This window comes from Corylus avellana, chromosome ca3, assembly GCF_901000735.1.
Source record: "Corylus avellana chromosome ca3, CavTom2PMs-1.0".
In the NCBI taxonomy this organism is placed as follows: domain Eukaryota; kingdom Viridiplantae; phylum Streptophyta; class Magnoliopsida; order Fagales; family Betulaceae; genus Corylus; species Corylus avellana.
Genome location: NC_081543.1, coordinates 17,190,255 through 17,201,694, shown reverse-complemented (window position 1 = coordinate 17,201,694; position 11,440 = coordinate 17,190,255). Strand labels below are relative to the sequence as shown.

General features: G+C 35.8%; 2 protein-coding genes across 2 annotated transcripts in view; one reads left to right on the top strand and one right to left on the bottom strand.

Moving 5' to 3' along the window:
• Positions 1-981: 981 nt before the first annotated feature.
• LOC132176643 (PHD finger protein ING1) lies at positions 982-5,214 on the top strand. The gene is made up of 8 exons (XM_059588907.1): positions 982-1,246; positions 1,470-1,618; positions 2,044-2,115; positions 2,224-2,411; positions 3,730-3,793; positions 3,933-4,032; positions 4,539-4,695; positions 4,784-5,214. The coding sequence occupies exons 2-8, from the start codon at positions 1,591-1,593 to the stop codon at positions 4,892-4,894; spliced, it is 720 nt and encodes a 239-aa protein (XP_059444890.1). The 5' UTR covers positions 982-1,246; positions 1,470-1,590; the 3' UTR covers positions 4,895-5,214.
• Positions 5,215-5,534: 320 nt separating this feature from the next.
• The window catches only part of LOC132174979 (ribokinase), a gene marked incomplete in the record, with an annotated part of 19,196 nt that continues 13,290 nt past the window's right edge, over positions 5,535-11,440 (bottom strand). Inside the window, 2 exon segments of the mRNA XM_059586760.1 lie at positions 5,535-5,952; positions 6,075-6,261. Coding sequence (XP_059442743.1) covers positions 5,861-5,952; positions 6,075-6,261 — 279 coding nt within the window.

Sequence of the window (11,440 nt, the reverse complement as noted above, 5' to 3'; positions counted from 1 at the left end):
AAGGCGGGATGTTGAGCCTCTTCCATCACGCAACCGTTCTTCTTCCACAAAAAAAGCTAAAATTACATCCTAACTTGTTATCAAAAGAGTAAAAAATTTTGAAAAATAGGATTCATAAAGAAAGTTGAAAAAGAAAAGCTCAAGGAATTGTGAAAGCAAGCTTGTGTTTTTTTATGTGTGAAACTTCACAATAAGTTGGCCTACTTATACCTAAATTAATCAAATGAATATTCTTATAATATCCCTAAGAATATTCTATTACAATTATCAAAAAAAAAAATTATTATAATATAACTAAGAATATCATCAGAATATTCTGTTACAATTCTAGCTAAATTAATCTCTAAAAATATTCTATTACAATTCTCAAAAAAGGAATATTATAATAATACACTTAAGAATATTATGAAAATATTTTGTTATAATTTTAAAAAAGAAATATTCTCACAATATACATAATGATATTATGAGAATATTCCATTAAAATTTTCAATAAAAAGATATTCACATAAATATGATTGACATTATTATGAGAATATTCTATTAATTAATACTTAATGTTGACAAATAAGACCGTTGAAAAATATAATCCTTATAAATACAATCGTTTCAAAATATTACGGTAGAAAAATGATGACCGTTGAAAAATCATTGCATTAGAAAAATGACGGTTGAAAAAAAAATAATAAATAAAGAAAAAAAGTACGATTCTCACAAAAAAAAATAATAAAAAAGACAATTTAAATAATATAAAAATATATATTTTATCCAATGTATTATTAGTTATAAATGGTGCTTGCAAAACTAATTAAATGTTATACGCAATATTTTTTTTATATATGCCACATTTCATTTAAAACTAATTAAATTGACTCTATATAAATTAATAGTTGATGTATTAAATTTGTAAGAAAGTATATAGAAATATATAAAAAATTTATTGTACCTCCCATTTCTCTTCACGAAATTAGAAAAAAACTGAATTTTGTTCGGTCATTTCTGCATAAAAATATTCGTTCTTGCAGACTGATTATTGGGCATTTGTATATACAATCGTCTTCTTCAGCTCCATTTGCCACAGAACTGCTCTCTCTCTCTCTCTCTCTCTCTCTCTCTCTCAGAATAACAAATTCACAAGCTAATTAAAACTGCTCTCTCTCTCTCTCAGAATAACAAATTCACAAGCTAATTAAAACTGCTCTCTTTCTCTCAAGAACAAATTTCGCTTTTACTCTGGTCACTGAAGGTTTGTATAAATTTTGGGGTTTTCTTTCTAATTTTGGGGTTTTCTTTCCATTCCATCGTCTTCTTCGGTTTTTAATTCCACCCCAAATATTGGGGTTTCTTTCTTTTGTTGTAGTTATTGTTGTTGTTGTTGATTATAATGTAATGGTTGTGGTTTTGTTTCGATTGACTGGTGTGATTATGTTTTCAATGTATGATTTTGTCGTGTATGTGTTAATCCATAGCCGAAGATGTTAGGAGAGTCGGTGCAGAGGATTAGGCCTGAAGTGTTGTCATGGGCAAGATGTTAAAGTGCGGAGGATTAGGCCTGCAGTGTTGTCAGTCCCCCCCGAAAGAATCCCCAAAATGTCCTTCCTCGATGAATTTCAAGCCAGTAAGCTCCCGCTCTCTAATATTCGCATTGCACGATTGTACCAAAACCCTAATGCGAGATTTCGATGATGACATTTGCTATAATTGGGGGATTCATCCCCATATACTGGTATAGTGTTTTGGTTTTCTTTGGTTGTTTTATAACGTTTTTTGTTGAGTTTTGATTTTGAAGCATGTTCTGGTTTTCTGCTGTTTCTATACAGAAGTGCAAAGTGGCTTACTTCTTGTTTTGAAATGAATAGTAATACGTCAAAAAAAAAAACGAGATTTCGATGATGATTTTTTTTTTTTTTTTTTTAACGTTCTTTGTAAATTTGTAATGTTAAATGGAAAACACTCGCACATAGTTTGTATTAATCTACTATTAACATTTTTTTGTTTCCATGTTGAATGATATGGGTCTCAATCCGGTGCCGATCTACGCAGATTTGGACTCTCTGCCCGGCATTCTGCAAAAGAAATATGCCTTGTTGCGTGATCTAGATAAGAGTTTACAAGGTTGATAGCTTATGATTATATATTCACCTTATTAACTAAATATTAGAGTTTGCTTGTATTTTCTGAATTCTAATACTTTCGTGCTATTTTTCTTATGTATATGAATAGATATCCAAAGACAAAATGAACACCGCTGTGAACGAGAAATAGAGGAAATCAGGAGAGGAGTTAGGTCTGGAAATGTTACACCCAATACTTCATTTGTCAGATTCTCAGATGATGCACTTGATGAGCAAAAGCACAGCGTCAGGATTGCGGACGAAAAGGTGGCCTTGGCTGTTCAGGCATATGATTTGGTACATTTTGCATTTTATCTTTATTAACCAATCAGGGATTCTGGTGGTTATGCCATTCTGGGCTTTTTTGTTGTGGAATCTGTTGCTTCCAAGTCTTCTGTTTGTGTATTTGTGATTTCTCTTTCCGAGGAAATAAAATTACTTATTTAAAAAAAAAAAAAAAAAAAAAAAATCTCTTTCCTAGGAAATATGTTATTGGGCTAAATCATGGTTATGAAGAGGCTCCAATTTTTATATTCTACGTAATGACATTATGCATTTGTGTGCGCACGTGCGTGTCATAGAGATGAAACTATGTATGGTTTAATGTATATTTGCATTGAAATTGTATCTTTGTGATAATATTATATTTGTGTTACTTATGAGTGCTTGTTGGATCTCATAGAGCTTAGATGTAATGTCTGCCTTTCTTGCACTATATTTTCTATGCCCATGTTTTGAGCAAAATAATATATTCTGATAACATATTGCTTCATGTCATGAGTTAGACGTATTGGAACTGATTGTGGCTTGTAAGAATTTATTTGACATATGTTCATATCAATGTTTAAGATAGTAGTATCTACCTATTATAAGTGGTATCTTGGGTGATTTTTTGCTTGCCCTTTACTGCACAATAACATAAATGCGATACAGGATTTAAATGATATTTACTGCACAATAACATAAATGCAATATGTGGTTTAAATGATATTTTCATCAAATAATAGCAATTTATTCTTCCGCTTAGTTACTTTATTTTCTTCTCTTCCTGTTTTTTATCAGTTGTATGTGTGTTAGTAACAAACAAGCAATGAATTAAGCTGTCAACGCCAGAAAGCCGTTGCACTTCAGTAACATGCAGTAGTTTGATTGCTGGTTACAGGCACATAAAATGTCACTTTTTTGCTTGGAAATTGAGATTTATTTCAGCATTCTCTTTAATATTTAACTTAGTGAAAGAAAGATCATCTGCTTTCTTCAGTGTTCGGTAAATATTAGAAGAAAACACTTGAAGCCTTAAAGTTTGGACCTTTCTGATTGATTTATTAGCCACTTGAACTAGATCCAGGAAATGATAGCCACCCATAGGATAGGTAACGCTGCCTGAATAAATTAGCTTTTAGTTGCTAATGGGGCAGTGACAGGAGTTTCTAATTCATTATTGATTTTGTGGCCTCACTTACGAGGTTAAAACTTGCATGTCTTAATTTTAGGTGATTCTTATTATTGCACCAACTGTGAGGAATATAATCTTTCCGAATTTTTGAAGGAATTAGGTTCGGTTTCTATGATTGATATACTTTGCTGATTGTGTTTATTCATAAAAATGATTCAGGTAGATACACACATTCAGCAACTTGATCAATATTTGAAAAAATTTGATGAAGATCTTCGACGCGGTACGTACTAATTTTCCATTTCTCCTGATTTAATAACATGTATAAACTTTTATACGCTTTCACAAGTTTAATGGTCTGTGAATACTTAAAGCATTTCCACATTTGCTAGGAAAGTTTTCTTACACAATATTTGTGACAGAGAGAGAGGCTGCTGCTGCAAGTGCAGTGCCTGCTCCAAGTCTTGATGGTAGCACAAAAGTTGGAAGAGGGAGTGAAGGTGGCAGAGGAGGGCGTAAGAAGTATATATCTTGCCCATATGCTCTTTTATAGCTAGTTCACTTTCCTAGTAGATTACTTCACATCTGCATATATTTTTAGCTTAGGCTTTTGACCCTGATTTATGTTTTCTTCTCCTAGAAGCACTTTGTTGAATGTTTATTGAAGTAATTTATGTTTTAGTGGCTTTCTCCTAAATTACTTCATATATATGACATGAAGAGGAATGGGATCCACTATTTGATTCTTTTCCTCCCAAATATAATTGAATACCAAAATATTTTAAAAGGATGGAGCGTATTTCCTCCAACAATAAAAAGACAACAAGAAGGGAGGAGAATGTTAGGACCATGCAATAATACAAGAATAAGAGCTGAGTGGGAAGAGTAGCCTTTTTGCAGCCCTTTCCATTGATTTTCAAACAGTAATAGCTTCTCTACATCATATTTGAGTATGTGTGGGGGCATATATATTCAACCTACTCACCAGAAGACATACTCAATGATTAAAAATAACCTATTTCTGTCAGAACACGCCAAGCAACAGCAGCAGCGGCCGCAGCGGCAACTACAGCATCAAATCCTACTGGTATGGATTTAGATCTACCAGTGGATCCAAATGAACCCACATACTGTTTCTGTAATCAAGTCAGCTATGGGGAGATGGTTGCTTGCGATAATCCCGATGTATGTAATCCCTTCTCTCTCTCTCTCTCTATATGTATATATTAGTCTCAATTTCTTATCTGATGAAAGCGCGTGCCTTTTTCAACAGTGCAAAATAGAATGGTTCCATTTTGGTTGTGTTGGTCTAAAAGAACAACCAAAAGGAAAATGGTATTGTTCGGATTGTGCTACAGTGAAAAGTCGTCGTAAAGGTAGATGAAGCTGGAAAGCTGTTCAGGGCCCTCTGTATTTCAGATTTGTACGGCTGTATTGTGAAATATAATTTTAGTGGATCTATTATGTAGATTTAACTTCATTTTTAATTTGTCTCTGCAATTGTTAAAATTTTACTTTCAGATTTAGTTAGATGTATCTTTTTCGTTTACTGGGAGAACTTATGTGTGAGGACGAGGTAGAGGCTTTTTTGTGTTCATTTTACAAACTTACTTAATCCTTTAAACTACCGCTCCTTTTTGGATATCCAAAAAGAAAACAGAGAGGGTATCTAAAATTGTCTGTATCAATGCTTGTCTTAAATTTGATCTCATTCAGTATTAAATTATTTTAGAAATGCTGTGTTTCCAATTTTGATGCAAAATCCAAATGGCCTAAATTTGATCTCATCACCAGCATATCGATATCAAGCAGTCAAGTTAAGGTAGAAAAAAAGAACCTGTGTCAATATAAATTATACTCCGCAATAATATGTACCCTAAGTAATTTATAGTGGTCTAGAAAAAATAGCAAATTGCATACACCGTAAATTCAATCAGCAAAAGGAAAATTAGACACAGGTTCTAATTTGAGGAAAATCAGAGAAAAGTTAGACAGAGGAAAATTAGACTAAATTAGACAAGAAAAACACGAAAAATCAGAAAAATTTTATTTCCAGGAAAGAAGATTTTGTAAAGGTAAAAAGAAAAGCACCGATAAATCTGAGATCCAAAAGATAAACTTCCGTCTAGTCTAGTCAAAGAGTGTCGAGGAAAAAATAAAATAAAACCCAACTGTAGCAAAGAAAGAAAGTTGTCAAATCTCTCCAAGGTAGGATCACTTCATGTATCCATCCATGTTAAGTAAATCTATAACCCGTGCAAAGCATACTCTCTACAAAGATGGGTAATACTCCGGCTTTTCCTGCAGGCTGACCCTGAGGAATTGTAGCTAGCCTAATACAACAGCAAACTCAAAGAGAATGAAGAAGATCCAAAACTGATTTCCTATCGGGCATGCTAGGAATAGCTCCCTTCACTTGAACACAAAGAGAAGCAGCTGCGGCTGTAAAAAGTGGCAGAGAATTATGAAAACAAATAATTTTTTTTTTTTTTTTTTAAAAAAAAAAAAAGGGTCTAAAGGAACATATCCATGGATAAAATAGGGAAACAAGTTTCCATGCATACCAGCAAATTTCAAGGATTCCTTGCTGGACTTGCACCCCATAAGAGCCACAGCAAAAGCAGCAGTAAATGTATCTCCTGCTCCTGTAGTATCCAGGACCTTGGCTGCTGTTATGACAGGCTGTTTAATTGGTTCATCACCTTCTACAAATAGGGCAGACCCTTTGAGTCCGAGTTTCACAAGAACTTGCTTAACACCCTGAAAGAGGACATATTCAATAGAAGTGGTATCAATACTCAAACTAGAATTCTAGGCACCAACTCCAAACGGGTTCTGCATCCAATGTGCACTTATCCTAACACTTGGTTGCAATCAAAGTTGGTCAATTTCTAATAGTCCCGAATCTACCAAGATCTGAGCATAATTGAACCATTTTGCATGTTCCATTTATGATGAAAGAAGGAAACCTTAAAAAGATCCAAGCACAATACAAATAGTATTGATTTTTGAGATGGACAGTACATATTATAAGAGAAGAAGAAATACACATCCTATGAAAGAACAAATATCTCATGTACAATAAAGTAGTCAATTCCTTGGATTTTTTTTTTTTTTCGTAGTAAATTCCTTGGAATGGTTTGAACGCCTCCTAGGGGCACATTTGCACAAACCCATGAAAATTGAATGGCCCCAAATATACACTACATATACATACTCGATCTTACGCTTGAAAATAAGGCCACCAAAGAAAAGGAGATTTGTCAGAACTGACAGTGACAAAACAGTATTGGCATTGAAGGAATAGACCTGATGGTATTGAGATCCTTTGTTATTAAGCTGCCCAAATTTCAAAGAAGAGTTGTAGGACCTACTAGTCCTGGGAAAGTAGGTCATGCATCCTAAGTTGTTCAGAACAGGTGAGAACAGCAGCCCCCTCTCTTTGGCTGCCCAGATTTCTGTGAAAGTCAGAAATTCGGACAGCTTAATAACAGGAAATCTTCGTCCAAACCTACAAAAGTTCAGATAGTCTAATAACAAGGAATCTTCGTCCATACCTAATGCCAACATTCAAGAAGTATCCAAAGTGGCTGCTATTCTCCACTAGCCCCATTGATAATAATAATGTCAAGTTTTGTGTTTGTGTGTATGTGCACGCACAAGAACATGAATGTGTGTGCAAAAATAAATGTAAATAACACAGCGGATCAATCAAATTTCTGAAACATGTCCAAATATGCTGCAATTTGTTTACCTTTTTTTCTTTTTTTCTTTTTTTTCTTTATATGAATTTCCAGGTCATAAAGATGACATTGACAATGGATAAGAACAAAGTCTTAGTGATGATAATCGTTTTGGGTGTACGAAAACTCACCATTTTATGGCATTTTAGGACAGCTTGAGTAATCTGTTCAAAACTTTCAGTTGCAATTCCAGTCAGACGACTAAGTTCACTTTCATTTGGGCTAAAAATATCAATAAAATGGAACAATTCTGGCGGGAACGGTGCATCCATTCCCCCAGCATCCATGATGACTGGAACACCAGCACTCCTTGCAGCCTGAACAAAGAATGTTGTATCAGATCATGCAATAAAGAATTAGAGGCAAAACAGGAAGCAACTTAAAGTGGGAAAAAAAAAAAAAAAAAAAAACGACCTAGAGATAAATTTAACAAAAAGGATATAAATATCTAATGAAAAATGTAGAAAAAAGGAAAAATTGAACTGCCAGAGAATTAGCTGAAATAGAAGCAGTTCAGAAGAACCAAGATGCAGACCTGGAAAGTTAGAGAAGTCTTTTTCTTTTTCTTTTTTTTGTTTTGGGGGGCGGGGGAGAGGGTTGAGGGTGGCCAGGGGAATGATGATAAAATCAAGCACATAAGGTAAGCAGCAGCTCACATCAGAGGTTCATGAGAATCCATATTTCCACAATCATACTAAAGGAATTCCGCGTATAAGCATATGCTGCACACATAAATGGATTATAAACTACATCATTAGTTTCAAAGTTCAAAAGATCCACTTGTCGGTTAGGATAGAATATGCAAATACATATATTATCTTGCAATCAATTTGTAAAAAACTTAGAATTAGGGATGCTCAGCAGGTCATTACCATTGGGTACCCCATGGTACTGACCAAACCGACTAGTTTTGGTCAGTTTCAAATGATTCTCACCAATTAGTCAGTACAAGTGAAGGGCTACTGACCACCATTGTGTTGGTAGTAACCCTAAGGGGTGTTGGTGGAATCGACTTTACCAACCAAATGACTTTTACATACATATATTAGATATATACCGTGAAGAAGGTCTTCATGCTCAATTTATGAATCTTTTATAAGAAATGATGCAGAGTTGATATGAAAGTGTAGTGGAGGAACATGGTTTGCCACCATTCTGGAGATCCTAGAAGATCCTAAAAGCTCATTCCAAGTTTTGGAATGTTAAGATCTAATCTCATCAAAGTGGTGGGCAATGGACACTGTTTTTTAACTACTTCTCTCTCTCTCAAACCGACTGAATGTTGGGGTTAGTGTGGTTCGCAGACTGACCATGGTTCGTTCGACTCAATACTAAAATATGGCTACCAACAGCCGGCTCGGTAATTGTCAATAGGTTTGCATGGAAAAAGTTAGAGAAGAAGAGGAGGCTCGTATATTGTGTTACGTGGCCTACCTCAAACATATTATTATATAAGCTGAAATAATTATGACAAAGACTAAAATACCCTCAAACCCTAATACATTCTTCTAACACTCCCCCTCAAGCTGAAGCATATATATCATATAAACCTAGCTTGGAACAAATAAATTCTGACCGGTTACGACACAAAGATTTTGTAAACATATCAGCTAACTGGTCTCCAGACTTCACAAATGCTGTAGATATATCTCCATTGAGTATTTTGTCTCGGACATAATGACAATCGACCTCAATATGTTTAGTCCTCTCATGAAACACTGGGTTAGATGCAATATGTATAGCAGCCTGGTTATCACAAGATAACGGGATAGGAGTAGGAGATGAGAAACCAATCTCCTGTAGAAAGTGTTGTAACCATGTCAACTCAATAGCTGTATGAGCCATTGCCCTGTACTCTGCTTCAGCACTAGATCTTGCCACCACTGTCTGTTTCTTACTCTTCCAAGTTACAAGATTACCGCCAAAGAATGTGCAATATCCTGTAGTAGACCGTCTATCTGAAGGAGAACCTGCTCAATCTGCATCAGTAAAACCTTCGACCCTAAGATGTCCATTCGGTCTATACAATATCCCTAGACCAGGTTGTCTCTTCAAATACCGAATAATGCGAGTAATAGCTTCCCAATGTGAAACCCAAGGAGCCTCTAAGAACTGACTCACAACACTAACTGCATATGAAATATTCGGCCTGGTGATAGTAAGATAGTTCAACTTCCCAACTAGACGATGATACTTGCCAGGATCTTCAAATAATTCACCTTCACCCTTCAGTAATTTCTTATTTGGATCCATTAGAACATCAACAGGTTGAGAGTCCAAAAGACCTATTTCTTCTAATAAATCAAGTGCATACTTTCTCTGAGATAAGTTGATACCTGTTTGAGATCTAGCAACTTCAATACCTAGAAAATATCGAAGTTTGCCCAAATCCTTTGTATGAAATTGTTCTTGGAGAAATTGCTTTAATCGGGCAATGCCTCCTGAATCATCTCTAGTAATAACGATATCATCTACAGGTTGAGAGTCCAAAAGACCTATTTCTTCTAATAAATCAAGTGCATACTTTCTCTGAGATAAGTTGATACCTGTTTGAGATCTAGCAACTTCAATACCTAGAAAATATCGAAGTTTGCCCAAATCCTTTGTATGAAATTGTTCTTGGAGAAATTGCTTTAATCGGGCAATGCCTCCTGAATCATCTCTAGTAATAACGATATCATCTACATATACCACAAGAAGGATATAGCCTGCACTAGTATGCAAGTGAAATACTGAAGGATCCATCTGACATCTCTGAAGACCAAACTTCAATACTGCTTCAGAGAACTTTCCAAACCATGCCCGCGGTGATTGCTTGAGACCATACAATGTCTTTCTTAATTTGCAAACATAGCCCTGAGACTCCCCCTGAGCAACAAACCCAGGTGGTTGCTCCATATAAACTTCCTCACACAAGTCGCCATGTAAGACGGCATTTTTGACATCCAATTGAAACAATGGCCAATCAAGATTAGTAGCCAAGGAAATAAGAACACAAACAGAAGAAATTTTAGCTACTGGAGAAAAAGTATCATTGTAATCAATACCATATGTCTGTGTATAACCCATAGCAACCAGCTGAGCTTTCAACCGTTCAACCGACCCATCAGGATGAAATTTAACTGTGTAGACCCATTTACAACCAACAGTCTTCTTATTAGGTGGTAAGGGAACCAGCTCCCACGTTCCATTATGATGCAAGGCCTTCATTTCCAATTCCATAGCTTGCCTCCAACCAGAGTCAGATAATACAGCTTGCACTGTCTTTGGAATGGAAATACTAGAGAGATGGGAAACAAAACAAGGACAATGAAGGAGATAAAGAACTAGTGGATACAAATTGACTGATAGGATGTTGGGTGGTGCAAGAACGTGTACCTTTCCATATTGCAATAGGCAAGTGGTCGAATGGAGGTGGGAGCACCAGATCTTTTGACGATAAGGATGATGGTGGCGGAGCACGAGCAGAGTGTCGGGGCCGACGTTGATAAACCTGGAGAGGAGCATGTGAGTGGGGAAGCAAGGGAAGGGGGACATGCAGCGGAAGAGACACAGCATCAAGTGCAAGGGAAGAGTCGCTCAAAGAAGGAATAGCAGGAAAATAGGGGAGAGACTCATCAAAGGTAACATCAGCGCACGTGAAGTAGCGTCGAAGGACCGGACTATAGCAACGGTAGCCCTTCTGGGTTATGGAATACCCAAGAAAGACACATTTAGTAGCACGAGGGTCAAGCTTATCAAAACCAGGGCCAAATTATGAACATAGCCAACACGCCCAAATACCTTCAGTGGCAAGGAGAACGGGGATGAAGAAGGATATAAAAGAGAATGATGAGAGGCCCCTTCTAAGATCGAGGAGGGCATCCTATTAACTAAATAACAAGCAGTGAGAACAGCCTCAGTCCAAAAATGTTTGGGAACATGCATATGAGACAAGAGACAACATGCGACATCTAATAAATGACGATTCTTATGTTGAGCCACACCATTTTGTTGTGGAGTGTGAGCACACAAGGTTTGATGGATAATGCATTTATCAGACAAATAAGAGGCAAAAGAATGAGACATATATTCTTTAGCATTATCTGAACGCAAAATACGAATTTTCTGAGCAAATTGAGTCTTAATCATATTGCGAAAGATTGGAAAATAGAAAATAACTCGGAACGATTTTTCATTGAAAATAA